The following is a 19,548-nucleotide window of genomic DNA, read 5'->3' on the forward strand; positions in this document are numbered from 1 at the left end:
CTAGGAGACCCTCCCCATCAGACGAGTGATGGGGGTAGCTATTTATTTGGTGTCCACCACACAAAAATGTGGCACAAGGCCGGAAGGTGGAAATAGGCAAGCTCCCTAAAGGAGGGGCACTCTTGCCTCATCAAAAATTACCTGGGCACCCCCATAACCCCGTCGGCATTCCCCGGTAGGGGCGCCTCGGGCAGTCAGCAATGAACTTACTCCACCGGAAAGCCCAGTGGCAAGGCCTGGGAGGGTGGACCTCCTAGGTAGTACTCAGGCGGCGTACCTCAGTCCAACAAGTGCTGGGCCGGTTCCCGGCCCCTCACCTGTTGGGCTGAGTGTCAAGTGACGAATCCTTGACGAGTACAACTCCCCTTTCTCCCTGCAGCCGAAGCCGCTAGGAGACCTTCCCTATCAGACGCAGTGATGGGGGTATTTATTTAAATGCTGCCCACATCAGCATTATTTGGCACAAGGCCTGGAAAGTGGGAACCCCGCAGGCTCCCCTAAAGGAGGGGCACTCCTGCAATTTTAAAAATTGCCTGAGTAACCCCGTCGGCATTCCCCGGTCGGGGCGCCTCAGGCAGCAAGCAATAAACTTGCCCAACTGGAAAGCCCGGTGGCAAGGCCTGGGAGGGTGGACCTCCTAGGTATTACCCAGGCGGTGTACCTCAGTTCAACAGGTGCTGGGCCGGTTCCCGGCCCCTCACCTGTTGGGCTGAGTGTCAAGTGACGAATCCTTGACTGGTACTACCCTGTCTCCCTGCAGCCGAAGCCGCTAGGAGACATCCCATCAAAATAGAATTAATGGATTCGCCAATCATTTTTATAACCAACGGCTGTGCTAAACAACCAATGAAAACGTTTCAAAATTATAAAAATTGTCGAATTTTGGATTCAATCAGTTCGCCGTTAACTACGGCATGGACTGCATTAGATTCTTGGTAGCCATCTTGGTTACTGATCTGAACTACGCCGCCATCTTTGTTCAGCACAATATCTCAGAACTTAACAGGTTAACTACGCCACGGACCGCATTTTATTCTTGGCCGCCATCTTGGTTACTGATCTGAACTACGCCGCCATCTTTGTTCAACACAATGTCTCAAAACTTAACAAAGGGAAGGTTAGAATCTTGGAAAGATCTCTCGGTTGAAGTAACTAAACTAATGGGAGAATGTTTGACATCGGATAGAATGCCCAATCCCCATCAAAGTGATAGGAAAATTAAAATAAAAAGAGTGTCATAAGTATATATACTCTGACACTAATGCATACACATACACACAATGCATTAACTCTTTCACACTGTCGTCTGGTCAGCGAAAAACAGATGTGTAAATTTATTTATTTTAATATTCCTAACATTTCTCACTGAACTTAATTTCTACAATGAAAACAAATGAACGTTAACTCTTATTAATAACTTTTTACTAAATGTATTATTTATAGTTAAGTGTTTCACACAATGCCATTTGTTCATCAAAAAAAGGTATAAGCTTACTCATCTAAATATTCTTAACATTTCTCACTGAACTTACTTTCTACAATGAAAACAAATGAATGTTGATTCTTATTGATAACTTTTAATCAGATATAATTTGTGGAATTCTAAACATATCTCGTTAATGAATGTATGCTTTTGGACTCGTCATTTTTTTTGTGCGTTTATCATCTCACATTTCTCTCGCCCTCTCTCTCACATTTTAAGCCAATCTACTCTAATAATTTCCCTCCCTCAAACAGCTAAACTTTGGAAATCCCTTCCTGCTACCTACTTCCCTAACTGTACTGATATGCAGAAGTTTAAATGTAACATAAACCAACATCTTGTTAATCTTTTCTAGGTATGTTCACAAATAGTAGCGCCTTACGTTCAAATGGTGATATGCCTTATTAGGAGTGAAAATGAGTAAAAGAAAAAAAATAGCACTTTATCCATTGCGCATTTTTTCACGTGAGAAAAACATTCAATAGTACGACAGTAGTCAAAATAATTAAAATAATCCAAATTATCAATCCTCATATATAAAGCAATCTGAAACATAACGTATAAACATACAATGAAATTAGGATTGGTGAGTGCGTGTATCTGTGTGTGTGTGTGTGTGTGTGTGCATATATTTTAGTCATCGACATACAGTCCTGTTTCGTTGTTTCACAACTCATGAGTGCCGCTAGACTAACACCTATCCCAAGCCGAGGATCGAACCTAGAACCGTCGTGATGACAGTCGGCAGTTCTACCCCCTGACTACGGAAGCGGTGGCCGCAACTAATATGCCCGAATGTCTATTTAAATAAACATCCGTCCGCCACTCGTAAAGTGCTCAAACGTTTGTTTGTAAACAAACCGCGAGCTTCACATTTTTTCAGCTAAATTAAGTAGCGAGTGAGATTATTTACGATAGTGCTCAACCCAAGAGGGGGTCTTTATAAAATATAATATATATATATATATATATATATATATATATATATATATATATATATATGTGTGTGTGTGTGTGTGTGTGTGTGTGTGTGTGTGTGTGAAGGGGAGAAAGTGAGAGAGAAAGAGAAAGAGGGGGTGATAAAGAGTATCTTAACCCTCGCGGACATGGAAGCTGCATCAGTTCATGTAGTCTTTTTAGTTTTTAATTTTTAATAAATTATGTTTATCTTTTATTTTTTGTTTTAATAAATTATGTTTATGTTATTTTTTTTGTTTTATTCGTTATGTTTTATGTTAATTTTTTGTTTTAATTCATTATGTTTTATGTTAATTTGTTGTTTAAATTCATTATGTTTTATGTTTATTTTTTTGTTTTAATTCATTATGTTTTATGTTAATTATTTTGTTTTAATTCATTATGTTTTATGTTAAATATTTTTGTTTTGAGTCATTATGTTTTATGTTCATTTTTGTTTAATTAATTATGTTTTATGTTCATTTTTTGTTGTTTTAATTCATTATGCTTTATGTTAATTTTGTTTTAATTCATTATGTTTTATATTATTTTTTTGTTTTAATTCATTACGTTTTCTGTTCATGTTTTTTAATTCACTATGTTTTATGTTCATTTTTTGTTTTAATTCATTGTTTTATGTTAATTTTTTGTTTTTATTCACTACGTTTTATGTTAATTTTTTGTTTTAATTCATTATGTTTTTTCATTTTATAATACACTATGTTTTATGTTAATTTTTTTGTTTTAATTCATTATGCTTAATATAAAACTATTTTGTTTCAATTCATTATGTTAATTTTTTGTTTTAATTCATTATGTTTTATGCAAATGTTTTTGTTTTAAATTCATTATTTTTTATGTTAAATTATTTTGTTGTAATTCATTATGTTTTATGTTATTTTTTTGTTTTAGTTCATTATGTTTTATGTTAAATTTTTTTGTTTTAATTCATTATGTTTTATGTTAATTTTTTTGTTTAAATTCATTATTTTTTATGTTTAAATTGCTTGTTTTAATTCATTATGTTTATGTTAATTTTTTCTGTTTTAATTCATTATGTTTTATGTTAATTTTTTGTTTTAATTCATTATGTTTTATGTTAATTTTTTGTTTTAATTCATTATGTTTTATGTTAATTATTTTGTTGTAATTTATTGTGTTTTATGTTAAATATTTTGTTGTAATTTATTGTGTTTTATGTTAAATGTTTTTGTTTTCATTCATTATGTTTAATCTTTAAATTATTTGTTATAATTCATTATGTTTTATGTTAATTTTTTTTGGTTTAATTCATTATGTTTTATGTTAATTTTTTTTGGTTTAATTCATTATGTTTTATGTTAATTTTTTTTAATTCAGTAGTTTTTATGTTAATGTTTTATTTTAATTCATTATGTTTTATGTTAATTATTTTGTTTTAATTTATTATGTTTAATCTTTTAATATCTTGTTTTAATTGATTGTTAACTTTTTTGTTTCATTCATTATGTTTTATTTTATTTGTTGTTTTAATTCATTATTTTAAATATTTTTTTATTCAGTATATTTTATGTAAAACTTTTTTGTTTTAATTCATTATGTTTAATTATTAACTTTTTGTTTTAATTCAAATTTTTTCTTTTAATTCATTACGCTTAATTTCGAATTTTTATTTTAATTCAATATGTTTAACTAAAAATATTTTCATTACGTTGTATTTTGGATTTTTTTATTCATTATATTAAATTACTTTTTTAAAATTCATTATGTTCAATATTTTAATTTTTTTAATAATTTATATTTGATTTTTAATTTTTAATTCATTTATGTTTAATATTTAAGTCATTAAGTTTTTAGTTTTATTTTTTTTGTCTTAATTCATTATGTTTAATTTTTTATTTTTTTGTATTTATTCATTCTATTTTATTTTTTGTTTTAATTAATTATGTTTGATTTATATTTTTTGTTTTAATTAATTATGATTAATTTGTACTTTTTGTTTTAATTAATTATGTTTGATTTTTTTATTTTTTATTTTAATTCATTGTGTTTAATTTTTAAGTTTTATTGTTTTTATTCATTATGTTTTATTAATGGTTTAATTTTATATTCATTGTGGTTAATTTTTAATTGATGATGTGGAATTTTTATTTATTTTGTCTTAACTCAATATGTTTAATTTTTTTGTTTTACTTTATTATATATAATTTTATTGTTTTGTTTGAATTCATTATATTCAATTTTCATTTTTTGTTTGTATGAGGTTTACTATTCAATTATTATTTAATTCAATTTTAATTTAATTTTAGAATTTTCCTTTTTTTAATTTATTATATCTAATATTTATGTCTTAATTCATTATGTTTAATTTTTATTTTTTTGTTTTAATTCATTAAGTATTTTTATTCATTATGATCAATTTAATTTTAGTCTGTTATGTTTATTATTAATTCATTATGTTCAATTTTACTTTATTATATTTATTTCTATTTTTTTGTTTTAATTAATTTTGTTTAATTTAAAACATTTTTTTCTTTTTATTAATTGTGATTAATTCTTATTTTTTTGTTTTACTTCATTGTTTAGATTTTATTGTTTTTGTTATAATTTTTAATTTTTTGTTTTAATTAATTTTTAATTATTTTGTTTTAATTAATTATTATTTTTTTTAATTAATTCATTATGTTTAATTATTAATTAATTATTAAGTTTTAATTCATCATGTTTTATTCATTTTTACTTCAGTATGTTTAATTTTTTAGTTAAATATGTTTAATTTTTATTTATTTTTTTAAATTCATTGTATTAAATCTTTAATCATTATGTTTAATTCATTTTCGTTTCTCTAATGCATAGGAAAAAACTATTACAAATTTAGAAAAAAATCCCCCAAAACAAAAAAAACACGTTTCCTTTCAGAGAATATTTAGGCCTACTATCGCTTCATGAAGCGATTGTTTATATTCTGACAGGCTGCATGGATAAATGGGACTTCATATCCCATACAGCAATGGCATTACCAAAAGATCACCCAAGTAAGCACTGGTCCAACGTCGATAAACTTCGGTAATTATACCAGTAAACTAAAGTAATTACGCCGTATTGACCGCGTATATATATTAGGAACAACCATTGTAATCTATTGTCTATAGCATTCTTGTAAGTGCACGATAAAAAAGAGGTGCGATCGATAGGACTCGATAGCGACGCATATTATTGATAGGATTCGCTTCGTTTGTCGAGTTAAGTTTGATAAATGATCTAAAAACGACCAGATGATTCATTTTCCTTTTTTTATATTTAAAAAAATATGTTTAGAGTATTTCACGTGAAAGGTTGGGTCAATATGTTATATTAGCTATGGAGTTGATCTATGAGCATGACACTTGTGACGTAAAGAAAATTGTTTTTTTTTTGTAACATAACAGAAGTATATTAAAATGAAAAAAGAATATAGATAGATTTCTATGAGTCGTTCTGTTTATAATTGTTTATTTTTGAAAAAAAAAACAATTATAAACAGACTTAGAGCCATTGAATTATAAGTGGTTTGCCATACTTATAGATGAATGGGCACTGAACAGATACCATAGTACGTCAAGTTAAATTCAAATTTTGATATATCTTTTTTAAATGAAATTTTAGTTAAAAGTGCAGAATATTTAAAAACACTCTCCCCATGTTAAGAATGGTTTTTTGAATAGAAAATTAAAATAAAATGTATTTTTCCCCATTTATTTTAAACAAACATTCATGACTCATTGGGTCAAATATCTAATTTATATGATCATAATAAGGTTAATAAAACTAATAAAGACAATGTGGAAATGAACGATGCAAAAAAAAAGCAGATAGTATTTACAATTGCTTATTTGGATAATTTAAACGCGAAAAAAAACAATTGGGACGCTGAAAACGTACACAGTAAAACAATACGTTTTATTGTCGAGTTGATTATTTATGCTGTTATGGGTTTATGTTTGTGTACGCATGCGCAACCGGAAGTCGGAAACCGGATGTTGGGTTACAACACCCGTTACAAGGTCATTTGGGGTTTTATAATTATATAGATTTGCTTCTATTTCAGGGTGTCATCAAATATTCTCCATTTTTCTATGGTTATTACGAAAATCATGTGATCGGGCATGGCTATATGATGCCGTTGGCCTATTTGGCAACCGGTCTCGTTGTGTATGGTTTAAGTATCATCATTGTCCTTCGTAAGTAAGTATTCCGTTGTTTCATTTTTTATCATTTCCGAAAGTCTGTCTGGAATAGTATTTTTTATATGCGTCCACGTATCTGTATAAGAGGCTTCGTGTGCCCATTACTCGGTCCGTCATGCTTACGTTTGAAATAACGTTTTTATTGTGAAATCCAATGGTTGCATTTGTTTTAAGCATTTATCAACTTCATTATGTTTTTCTTAAGGTTCATCTATCACTAGTTTCTCCATCTTAGACATTGCCCCCCCAAAGAATTACTAATCTAATAGGTTCCGCACTGTCGAACAAGCTCCAACCCCTGTCCCATCATCGCAGTGTTGCAGACCTATGCCTACTTTACAAGTACTTTAACGAAACTTGCTCTGGCGAACTCATAGCATTGGTGCCCCTTGACATACATACCATCAACTTACCCAAACAGCAAAATCCCACCTTTTCATTTCCGAGGGACTTAGATCCTAGAAAATATTTTACTATAATACAGAGTGGTTTACTTTAAAGTAGTCCGATCTCTCTCATCTTTCTCTAATCAATTTTTTTTCAAATCAAACGGGCTATTTAAAAGTAGCCTAATGTCTCTAATCTTTCTCTTAATGACCAACTGACACCATAAGACAAAACGCAATTTTTTTTAAAACAAAATGGCGCTACATGCTTAACAGATCACTGGCACGAGTTCAGGGCATGCTTATGGAATTGAGAACCATAAGCAAAGGGTTATGGCCACCACGTTCCCCGGACTTGTCAGCATGTTATTTTTTTTTTTTTAAATATTTGAGGGACTTTAAAATAAACAGTTTATGCAAATAATCCTCACAATCTAGACCAACTAAAGGGGAACATTATCAATGCTATTAAGAGAATCAACAGAGAATATCTACAGGCAGTATCTTGAAACGTTGTTAAACGTGTCCAGAAATGCATAGATGTCAACAGGGAGCACTTCCAGCATTTTTTATAATACTACACGTAATTTAAACAATGCTATAGGTAATTTAAACAATGCTATAGGTAATTTAAACAATAAAAGAATGTTCCTCCTATCTACTACATTTTCTGGGCTACTTTTAAGTGGGTCATATTGTAGTTTCTTTCCGTCGGCTTCTTAGACTTAGGAATTATTTCCCTGTTTCCAGTTTCTCTGACTGTATTAATATCCAATAGTTAAATTTAATCTGAACAAACATATCACTGTTAAACTCCTACATAGTCTCCTGTAAGCATGGCCCCACATCTCTTTAAATCTAACTGCCAATATGACTTGTTTGGCGTGAATCAGAGTAAAAAGTAAACCGGAACAGTTATACGTTCCTATTGTCAAATGTATATCATCATATGAAAATAGATTTTGTTCCAGATCATTAGATCGTGCCAGATAGCTGAAGTTAAGCAACGTTGAGCCTGGCCAGTACCAGATGGGCTACAATTTAGGAAGGCGAGGCGATGTATGTAGCTCGAGGCAAAACACCAGAGTTGTTTGGTCTAACCTTCTCTCGAGAGTAGATGGGACTCTCTTAAGCCGTGACAGGCACCCCATCTAGTGATGACGTCACGATAAAAAATATCCTTGATAGCCCTGGCGAAGCATCGAGTATTCAGCTACGGACAAGATTTGAATTACACTACAAACTTGTATAGTGAGTTCAATATCGGCTACGGCCGCGATGGATGGATGGATTAGTTTGTCGATGTGTCCATCCGGAACTTCTGCTATCCGTGGGATAACAGGATTTCTGTTACAGTTTATTTCTCTAAATCTTCCATGTTTTGTGTATGCTAATGCATATGAATGGAGTAACATCAAGAAGAATGTGGCTCCTCACGACGTACGCTCGCTCAATATTAAATTTGTCAGATCATTAGAATGTGGCAGATCGCTGAAGTTAAGCAACGTTGAGCCTGGCCAGTACCAGATGAGCTAGAATTTGGGAAGTCGAAGCGATGAATGCATATGAGGCATATTAGAAGACACATTAACCACATAAAAAAAAAACAAAACAATATAACCAAGATACAAATCAGTGACGAGAAGAACCTATGTTTGCCATTTGTGATATAAGTGCTCTCACCAATACAAAAAAGTACGAGCAAAGGAAACGTACTACGGCGGAAACTATGGAAATAGGTCCTACGAGGTTCCTTTAATAAGTTTCCAGAAACTTATTTTTTTGTATAGGCATTTAAAATTGTCGTGAACTCTTGAAAATTCAGTATGTTATTGCTATACATTTTATGAGGTGAGTGCCCAATTTTTATGATTTCATGTTTAAATGAACAGTTACAGCAGGAATTGGAATACACCCTACTAAAGCCTGATTTTCACAGCTGGTGAATTTCAAAAATGCCATCTGAGTGTGAAGACACTTTAGAAGAAAGATATGAAATAAAATTCTGTTTTAAACTTGGAAAAATGCCAGAGAAATGTATGGAATGCTTCAGATTGCTTTTGGTTCATCTTGCCTGAATAGAGCATCAGTTTTTGATTGGCATAAGAGATTCAAGGAAGGTAGGGAATCTGTGAGGAATGATTAAAGGTGTGTGAGGAGAAAAGAAGTCAGAGCACCAGACTTTATTGGCCAAATAAAGAATTTCATGAATAAATACTGTTGTCTATATATAGAGACATTAAGTGCACAGTTTGATGTCAGTGTGGGAACTGTGAACACAATTATTTACGAGGAACTGAAGATGCAGAATATTTGCGCGAAGTTTGCCCAAAATGTGGTCAATCCTTGTCACAGACTATTTGACTAAGGTGGGTATCAAGACAGTTCCTCACCCTCCCTATAGTCTAAATCTTGCTCCCTGTGACTTTTGGTTATTCCCTAGGCCCAAGGAAAACCCTAGAGACTGTCTCTATGAGACGAGCGAGGAGATGAAAGAGGCTGTGACGAGGGTCATAAACACGGTCACACAAGAGGACTTTCATGGGGCTTCCTAGAAGTTGTCGGAACGCTACAACAAGTGTATTGCAGCCGGAGGAGATTACTTCGAAGAGGACTAGAGTTTCATGTTTGTACTATTAATAAAATTGCCCATACGACAAAAGTCTGGAAACTTATAGGCACCCCGTAAAAGGAAGAAATAGCTGACTAGCGGATATAAAAAACTTTGAAGGGGCATGTTACAGCGTGACTCATACCGCATGACTTCCGGTAATCCGGAGATATAGTGTGTCCAAAAAGTCAATGAAGAGTTTTAAACTTAAATAGATTAAATAGGTGATATCTTTTTGTAATTTTAACACAATCTGATTAAGACATTGGGAAATTAAAAAAAAAAATAATGCAAAATTCAAACAATCTTTATTCATGAAAAATAATGTTTTTTAAATGTTGCCCATTTTCAGCTTCGCATATTTGTGCTCTTTCCAAAAAATTATTCATGACAGATTGCAGAATCGCTGGATGTCGATTTGACTCCCTTATTTCCTTCTTGATGTTTTCCTTCAATTTTTGCAAGGTCTGGGGGGTTGACGTTTCGAGGTCTGTCAGCTCGCGGAACGAAATAAAGGAGTTAAATCGCAATCCAGAGATTCTGCAATCTGTCATGAACAATTTTTTGGAAAGAGCACAAATATGCGAAGCTGAAAATAAGCAAATTTAAAAAACATTATTTTTCGTAAATAAAGATTGTTTGAATTTTGCCTCTTTTTTTTTTTTAATTTCCAAATGTCTTTGTCGGATTGTGTTAAAATTACAGAAAGATATAAAAAATAAAGAATCTATTTAAGGGCTAAACCTTTCAGTGACCTTTTGTATAAAAGAAAGGTACACTGAGCACGCGGCAGAGTGCGTATTCCATTAAGATGAACTTGTAGTTATCACATACTATTATAAATACATCTTGTCCTTGTTCCATTATTAATTAAAGAAATTTCCTACATTTTCCTGTTTTTTGTGCGATATAAAAAGAATATGTTCAAAGCCAAGAACCACATGCGATAATAGATTGGATAAAAAACACTCTAGTGGTACTCATATAATTAATTTGAAAAACTATGCGTAATCACACATGGGAGAGGCTGCTTCTGGGAATGAATTTATTGACATTGGATTTGAAGATTACTAAATTGTAATCGGCTGGGAATCAGTCCCGCAGCATTGTGTTCTACATGTAGAAAATCATTGCCAAGAAACTCTGTCCATCGAACTTTTGCCTAACTTTAGCTACATAGATGGAAAGAAGAAAGTTTCCGCTGTGGTAAAAAAGAAGAGTTCTTGCTCTGAATGTCATACGAGGTAAAACCAATCAGTCGAGCTTCTACAATCAAAATAATCATAGAGAAGAGAAATGAATGCACCCTAAGAATATTCACTCTTGTTTATTTTTTCGTTAATTTCTAATATGCTATATAATTTATTATAATACCAGTTTTTATCATCTTTGTTTTTATTTTCTTTCTTCTTATCTCGGAAGAATGGCTGCCAACGTTCGACTGAATAAGACGGCGTCGAAAGATGAACAGTTTTCATTTTCTTGGAAAGTATTCAATAGTTGGGACTATATGGTCGGCCATGCTGAGACTGCCAATAACAAACATGCCGCCATCACAACGGCTTTCAAGGTATGAATTTGTCTCTCAGCGCATCACAATTATATTGTTGCGCACTGCTCGTTTTCTCGTTATATGCGCAGAACACAAAAACCTTTTAAACAGGCAAAGTTTATTACCATTTTACTACGTACTATCGTGGCCGTCGTAAAAATCCATGGCCCTTGTACTAAAGTCATGTGACCTGCTGATGTAACGGAATAAAGTTTGAAGATACGACCGGAAGTTCATAGTAATATCGAATTGCAAAGGGAAATTGCCCAAAAGTGCCTGTATTTTCTTGTCCTAAAGACAAGTTTGATTTTTTTATTTGAACATATGCAATTAAAAGAGAGAATTTTTGCCGAGGAAATTCGGTAACAGTAGGAAATATATATTTTAAAGTTTATTTACTTATTATGAACATTTGAAATTAAAAAAATAAATAAAACGATATGTGCTTTTTTCTTTTAGTATAAATAAATATTTATTTGCTTTTTCCAAAAGATCTTTAAACGAGTTATATTGTTATTATGGTTAATTATTATTATTCTTAACTGCATTATTTTTTAATGATTCAAAGCAATATGCCGTATTCGATGTGAGTAAAAAGTAAGCTAAAAACAAACAAAATTTCTCATGCGTCTCTGTTATATCAAAGAACATCTTTTTCGTTTATTTATTTGGTCTTCAGCACAAACCATATAAGTTCTTTCATTTTTATGGATTTATATTTAAACCATGTTTCAGGGTCCTGGATATGACCTTAAACTGTATCCAGTGGTGAGCCCCCAGCTTGCGGGCTTTGGGAGGTGTGGACCCACCCTTTAATTGCCATTGCTCCCAGGTCCACTCTGACCCGGAGTGGTAGTACCTGTTAACGTCCCAACTATGGGTTAAATAGAAACAGATTTGAAAACAACAAATATATTCTATTAAAAAAAATTTTCTTCAAAATCTTTGGATTCGGCGTTAAATAACATGAAAAGAGTTGATATGCCGTAAAACTAAAATCACCAACCAACCAACCAACCAACCAACCAACCATGTTTCATTCATGGATTTATATTTAACCCATGTTTACTTCATGGATTTATATTTAAACCATGATTAATTAATTATCATGGTTTAAACCATGATTAATTGATTATCATGGATTTTTGTTTAAACCATGTTTAATTAATTATCATGGATTTTTATTTAAACCATGATTAATTAATTATCATGGACTTTGTTTAAACCATATTTAATTACTTATCATGGATTTTTGTTTAAACTATTAATAATTAATTATCATGGATTTTTATTTAAAACATGATTAATTAATTATCATAGATTTTTATTTAAACTATGATTAATTAATTATCATAGATTTTTATTTAAACCATCATGGATTTTTGTTTAAACCATGATCAATAAATTATCATGGATTTTTGTTTAAACCATGATTAATTAATTATCATGGATTTTTATTTAAACCATGATTAATTAATTATCATGGATTTTTGTTTGAACCATGTTTAATTAATTATCATGGATTTTTATTTAAACCATGTTTAATAAATTATCATGGATTTTTGTTTAAACCATGGTTAATTAATTATCATGGATTTTTATTAAAACCATGATTAATTAATTATCATGGATTTTTATTTAAACCATGATTAATTAATTATGATGGATTTTTATTTAAACCATGATTAATTAATTATCATGGATGTTTGTTTGAACCATGTTTAATTAATTATCATGGATTTTTGTTTAAACCATGATTAATTAATTATCATGGATTTTTATTTAAACCATGATTAATTAATTATCATGGATTTTTATTTAAACCATGATTAATGTATTATCATAGATTTTTATTTAAACCATGATTAATTAATTATCATGTTTTTTTTAAAACCATGTTTAATTAATTATCATGGATTTTTGTTTAAACCATGATTAATTAATTATCATGGATTTTTGTTTAAACCATGATTAATTAATTACCATGGATTTTTATTTAAACCATGTTTAATAAATTATCATGAATTTTTGTTTGAACCATGTTTAATTAATTATCATGGATTTTTGTTTAAACCATGATTAATTAATTATCATGGATTTTTATTTAAACCATGATTAATTAATTATCATGGATGTTTGTTTAAACCATGATTAATTAATTATGATGGATTTTTATTTAAACCATGATTAATTAATTATCATGGATTTTTATTTAAACCATGATTAATTAATTATCATGGATGTTTGTTTGAACCATGTTTAATTAATTATCATGGATTTTTGTTTAAACCATGATTAATTAATTATCATGGATTTTTATTTAAACCATGTTTAATTAATTATCATGGATTTTTGTTTAAACCACGATTTATTGAACAAAAATGAAAACAAATCTCGTGCACGTATATGTGAAAAGTGAATGCCAGAAAAAATAGCCGTCTAAAAAAAGCAGGTGATGCTTACAATAAAAAAACAAAAACAAAGTATAACTCAAGTTTACAACTAAGTTTTTTTCGGCAGTTTTCCTTTCGTCGTTTCACTTGCTATGACTTGTTTATATTATTTCGGTACTTATGTAGAGAAGGAAGGCTCCGTGCTGAAATAATAATATTTAGAAAGCTATTCTTAACACAGGAAAAGGGAATGTAATTTTGTAACTATTTTATACTTCCACCTAACAATTCAATAAATGAAAGATACAGTAAAACTTGAAGTTAAAAATACGATCACAAACGATATCTTCTTTAAAGGAGCATGATTATTTTTTAACAAGGAACAGTTTACTAGCAATGTCGAAACTTATTTCACTAAATAATTTACGTGACTGAAATAGAAATTTCATTTACTAAATTGGTGTAAATAAGATTTATTGGAAAGTAAATTGAGTTTATATCTTGGTTCGTCCATTCGCTTGAGATCTCATTCCATGTTTATATATATATATATATATATATATATATATATATATATATATATATATATATATATATATATATATATAAAGCTGAATGTGTATGTGCGTGTGTGTCTGGTCACGAATCGGCTCCTATATGGTTGACTATTTTAAAAAACTGATTACATATAATGATAGAAGATGTATCGAGTAACAGGAATGAGTATTTTTGATCCGACAGAACAGTGGTTCATTAAAATTGTGGGGTCTGCGTTCGCGCCTGGTCCACAAAGTATGGAAATAAAAAAAAATAAAAAAAAAACGTTTACAAGTGTTTCTGATATAGATGTCCATAAGAATACTTTGGTAAGTATGTTTTAACTTAAATGTGGATGGTATAATAAAATTGTGGGGTCTGCGTTCGCGTCTGGCTTCCATAGAATGGAAATAGGCACAAACTTTAATAAAGACTTTTCATATATATCTGTGTAAGTATACTTTGATAATTATTTTTCAGCTTGAAGAAATATGGTATAATAAAATTATAGGGTGTTCGTTCGCACCTGACCTCCACAGAATGGAAATATCTCACAAAGTTTAACAAGGTTTTTTAATATAGATCCACAGAATATTGTCATAGGTATTTCAGTGTGAACAGGTATGATATAATAAATTATGGGGTTTATCTATTTTATTTTTACTTTCATCATATTTGCTTTGGTTTTGATACCCCCAAATTCGAAGCTATCTCTTTACAACCCTTCCTTTTCATAACCTATCATACTTTCATAAATCAGAGTCCATTTTCTGTAGGCTGTTTTTGAATCCAGTCAACGACGGGTACTTTTGCTAGTATATATATATATATATATATATATATAGAGAGAGAGAGAGAGAGAGAGAGAGGGGGGGGGAGAGAGAGAAATAGATGGATAGTCATCCAAACTGTTTTGCCGTATCATAGCCCTTTAATGCGGCTAGACTATCAACTACCTCAAGGCAGAATTGAAACTTGATGGCCTAGGCGACACTCGGTGCTTCTAACTGTTACGCTATTTTGGTATATGAAATTACAATGATCAAACATTGTCCACTTAAGCTCCATTTGTTTACACAAAAGCATTGCTTTATATTCTAACGGTAGTCTGTTATTTCATTGATACCCTCAAATTCGAAGCTATCTCTTTACAACCCTTCCTTTTCATAACCTATCATACTTTCATAAATCAGAGTCCATTTTCTGTAGGCTGTTTTTGAACCCAATCAACGACGGGTACTTTTGCTAGCATATATATATATATATATATATATATATATATATATATATATATATATATATATATATATATATATATGAACTAAATTATATTTCTTGCATTTTCTTTTGCAGGAATCAATCCGAGAAGTGGAAGAGAAGCAAAAAGTGGAGAAAAAGTATGTAATTTATTATTGTTATTAATAAATTTTTATTATAAAAAAAATGATGCTATTTATTTTTCAAATAAAGGTTAAGTAAACAGTATAAAGCAATATCACTTTGCTGCTTAGATAATAATATTATCCGTAGGAACCACATTATTATTAAGTAATTAATTGTCGATCTAAATTGGTTGAAAGTAACATTATTTTTTAATAATATAAACTACGAAACGATCATAAGAATCTGTTTTTTTTCGGGCAACGCCAAGATACGGGTCAAATAGTATTTAACAAAATTATATATTCGAACAATTATTGAAGGCAATCTTTTATTTCTTTAAGTTATATTTTATTAATACTCTTCCAGTTCCTTTAGTTGACCCATCGTTATTTCCCCTCATCATTTCTTGAATAATACAGGTTAGATTTGCCTCAGGAGAAATTTTACTCTTCTGATTTAGTTCTTATATTTTAATAAATTGTTACAGTGCAAATATATTTATACAGAGTCTGCCACTAAGGATAAATTATAATATGGCTAGACTAAATGCCATTTAATAAATGCAAGATGAAAGAAATATACAACTGCGATACAGAAACTAACAAAGTGTTGGCTTAAACATTTTTCTCATGCGGAGTGCTTATTAGTGAGGAGTTACGTTTCTTCATTTATTGATCTAATAAAGGTCATTTAAATAGGGACTCCGACAAGGAGAACACAAATTCTTTATTGTCTCTTTTGTTATTCAGCCAGGTTGCGGGCTTTGGGGAGTGTGGAGCCACTCTTTAATTGCCATTGCTCCCAGGTCCACTCTGACCCGGAGTGATAGTACCTGTTAGTGTCCGAACTATGGGTTAAATAGAAACCGACTTGAAAACAACAAATATATTCTATTAAAAAATTTTTTTCTTCAAAATCTTTGGATTCGGCATTAAAAAATCTGAAAAGGGTTGATATGCCGTAAAACAAAAGCAATCAAACAACAATATGTTATTCAGCCAACCATACGATCGTATATTTCTGTACACGTGTACAACTTGATATTGCGCCAATTCAAGGCCATCTCCAAAAACTTTCCTCCAATCTTATTCCTCTCATACTACTTCTTTTTTTTTTTTAGATAGGTCACCATATATCAAGGTCGAAAGGCCACTCGAGGATAAAGGTTAATGTGTGTAGTGTAGTCATTGGGACAGTTGCGTAGTAATCGTTTGTAGTGAAAATTTGATACAATAAGATTATTTATGAGTACAGTTCAATAAGAACTTCTTTACGTTGTACTTGAAGACGACGATATTGTAGTCAGCTGGAAAGTAGACCAGCGGAACAGAGTTCCACGGGCTGGCAGTTCTAGGAAAGAAAGCTTTGTTCATGAAATCCATGTTTAGGTTTAGGCATCGATAGAGAGTAGTCGAATTTATTGATAATAATTCTGGCTAGACGAGTGTGTTTTGTAAAGGATTGGCGAAACGGAACCATACATTGGAGCTCAGTCGAACACTTGCCATGGAAATAGTGATAGGGTAGAGACAGGCTCGCAACGGCTCTTCTATGGGAAAGAGGTTGCAGAGAAGAGCAAAGGTCATCGCCTACTAGATTACGAAGTCTGTTTTGAACTCTGTCAATGCAGGTTAGGATACTTCGGGCAGCTTCTGTTCAGATGTGGAAACAGTATTTTGCTGTTTGTTCCCCCGTCTTCACATACAAGTAGCAAAATGCAACTTCGGCGAATACAATCTGAATAAGGCTATAGTGGATCAGTTAATAGAAAAAATGCACTTCAAGCAAATTACGTCGTGCGTATTGGAAATAAACCTATTTAACCGTAGAGGAAGCACTTCGAAGAGCATTTATATTTGAGTCCACTGAAACACAGACTAGGCATATAGGAGAGAATGAGAGAGGACACCCGGATATCCACCAGATTAAAACCACCACCACCACCACCACCACCACCACCACCACCACCACCACCAACAACAACAACAACAACAACAACAACAACGACGACGACGACGACGACGATGACGACAACAACCACAACAGTGGATATAGAAAACTACCCAAAGACAACAGCAGCGCTTTAAAATCACAAAATGCTACAGTTGTAACGGCCCAAACCACGTACACGGTCAAACAAAATGCCCAGCGTTTAGGAAGAAATGTAATTACTGTGGGGTAATGAATCACTCCAGAAATGCTTGAAGAAAAAAAAACAGTAAAGGAAAAACAAACATGTCAGATGGCCACAACTATGTCTAACACGTATCAACGAATCCGAAATCGGGCAGCCTAGTGTGGGGTTTTCAGGTAGAACCTATTAGTCCAGCAGGGCACGAAATCGTCCACATCGACGACGTACCAATCAGAATATTGATAGATTCTGGAGCAGACAGCAACCTCATTGACAGCAAAACATTTAAAGGAATCCTTAAATTACGACCAAAATTAACAGTAGAAGATACAAGTTGTGCACCAGAAGCCCCGGGGAAGTTCTTCATGCTGACATATGTGGACCTATCTCTAGCTAGGATTACGCAATTGGAATGGTGAATGCAGGCTCAAGATGACCTGAAACATTCGTTACAAGATTAAACAGGGCAGGTGCAATTGTACCGACAATCCCAAACTGTTTCTATTCACATGACATCCCAGAAACCATTGTTTCAGATAATGGGACCCAGTTCATATCCTCGGGATTCAAACGATTCTGTAAAACATGGGATATCCAACACCGAAAGATAAAACCTTATCATCAACAAACTAATGGTGAAATTGAGCGGTTCTTTTGAATCACGTTGAAAGCTATTCGGGCGATGAATATGGAAGGAAAATACTAGAGAAAAAATCTAGGACAGTTCCTGATGTATAACCGAAACAGCCTCCATGTCATGATGAAGGAAAAACCTGCCAAGCTCCTCTTGGGTAGGGAAGTGAACATCAACCTACTAGGACTGCAAAAGTCATGAAAGTCAGGCTTGGGGAGCAGCTCGGCAAAAAGACAAAAAAGAGAAAGGCAAATTGAACGGTCGCACAGATAAAAATAAATAAATAAATAAATAAATAAATAAAGCTAAACAGACTAACATAGAGATCCTTAAACAAAACAGATATAATAAACTAACTCGAGTATACCACTCAACACCATGGATAGTAGAAACACGCAGAGGGTAGCCCGTAATTATAAGGCAATGCGTCAAACTGATCCCAAGACACACGTCACAACTGAAAAGAATCCCCAAAGACAGTACCCGTCAACAACTAGAGAATGACGATTTCCCTTTCAGCGACAATCTCGGGAGACAGGAGGAAAAGGAACATCAGTGAAAAAGCGATGAAGAAGAAACGGAAGAACCGCCCCCCCCCCCCCGATCGCCCCCAAACGAGCAAAGCGCCACATAAGAAAACCCAGGAGATATGCAAGCAGCAGTTCAGAGGAGAGAGGAAAACAATCTGAATCCAATGAAAAAGGTAGATGTGACGTCCGGTATGACGTCACGAGCAGGAGTATAAATATAACTCAGGGAGGAATGTTCGAGACACTTCAGTAAACAGCAAAAATATTTAATCCTACTACGTATTTGGCTGAGATAAAGAATTACTTCAGCAATGAGATATCTACTTCAGCGCTAGAATGCTCCAATCTTTTTCTAGCGACCTTGGCTACGAACTTGAATTGTTTTAAATAAATGCTAAATTCATAATAAAGTTTCGTAATTGAAACGGAATATCGAATTATGATTTTTTGTCAGTTTTTAACCCCGTTCTATTGTTTTTGATTTTTGTGCATTTTTTTTTTCTTTGCCAGAATACCTGTCGTATCTGCATCAATTTACATTGTTAAGTCAATTCAATCGTATACTCTTCTAAAAAAAGACAATTACCTTGTGCTGAACAAACATAAAAAAGAGAGAACAAATAAGAAACTTACGCTTAGAAGACTTACAAGGACTAAACACAATTACCTGACAAATGATTCTCTACTTTTCGTAAATACAAAAAACATATTCGAAACTAGCGGAGGGAGTACGCTTAAATGTG

At 32.1% G+C, this 19,548-nt stretch overlaps 1 protein-coding gene across 1 annotated transcript in view; it reads left to right on the forward strand.

Annotated features, from left to right (window-relative positions):
- LOC145286387 (transmembrane channel-like protein 2) overlaps positions 1 to 19,548 on the forward strand; it is a 67,339-nt gene that overhangs the window by 8,018 nt on the left and 39,773 nt on the right. The window contains exons 2-4 of the mRNA XM_080135315.1: positions 6,507 to 6,643; positions 11,065 to 11,212; positions 15,478 to 15,521. Coding sequence (XP_079991441.1) covers positions 6,507 to 6,643; positions 11,065 to 11,212; positions 15,478 to 15,521 — 329 coding nt within the window. The remainder of the gene's footprint in view (positions 1 to 6,506; positions 6,644 to 11,064; positions 11,213 to 15,477; positions 15,522 to 19,548) is intronic.

Source organism: Euprymna scolopes, chromosome 10 (assembly GCF_053919585.1).
Source record: "Euprymna scolopes isolate OS-2025 chromosome 10, ASM5391958v1, whole genome shotgun sequence".
NCBI classification, from domain to species: domain Eukaryota; kingdom Metazoa; phylum Mollusca; class Cephalopoda; order Sepiida; family Sepiolidae; genus Euprymna; species Euprymna scolopes.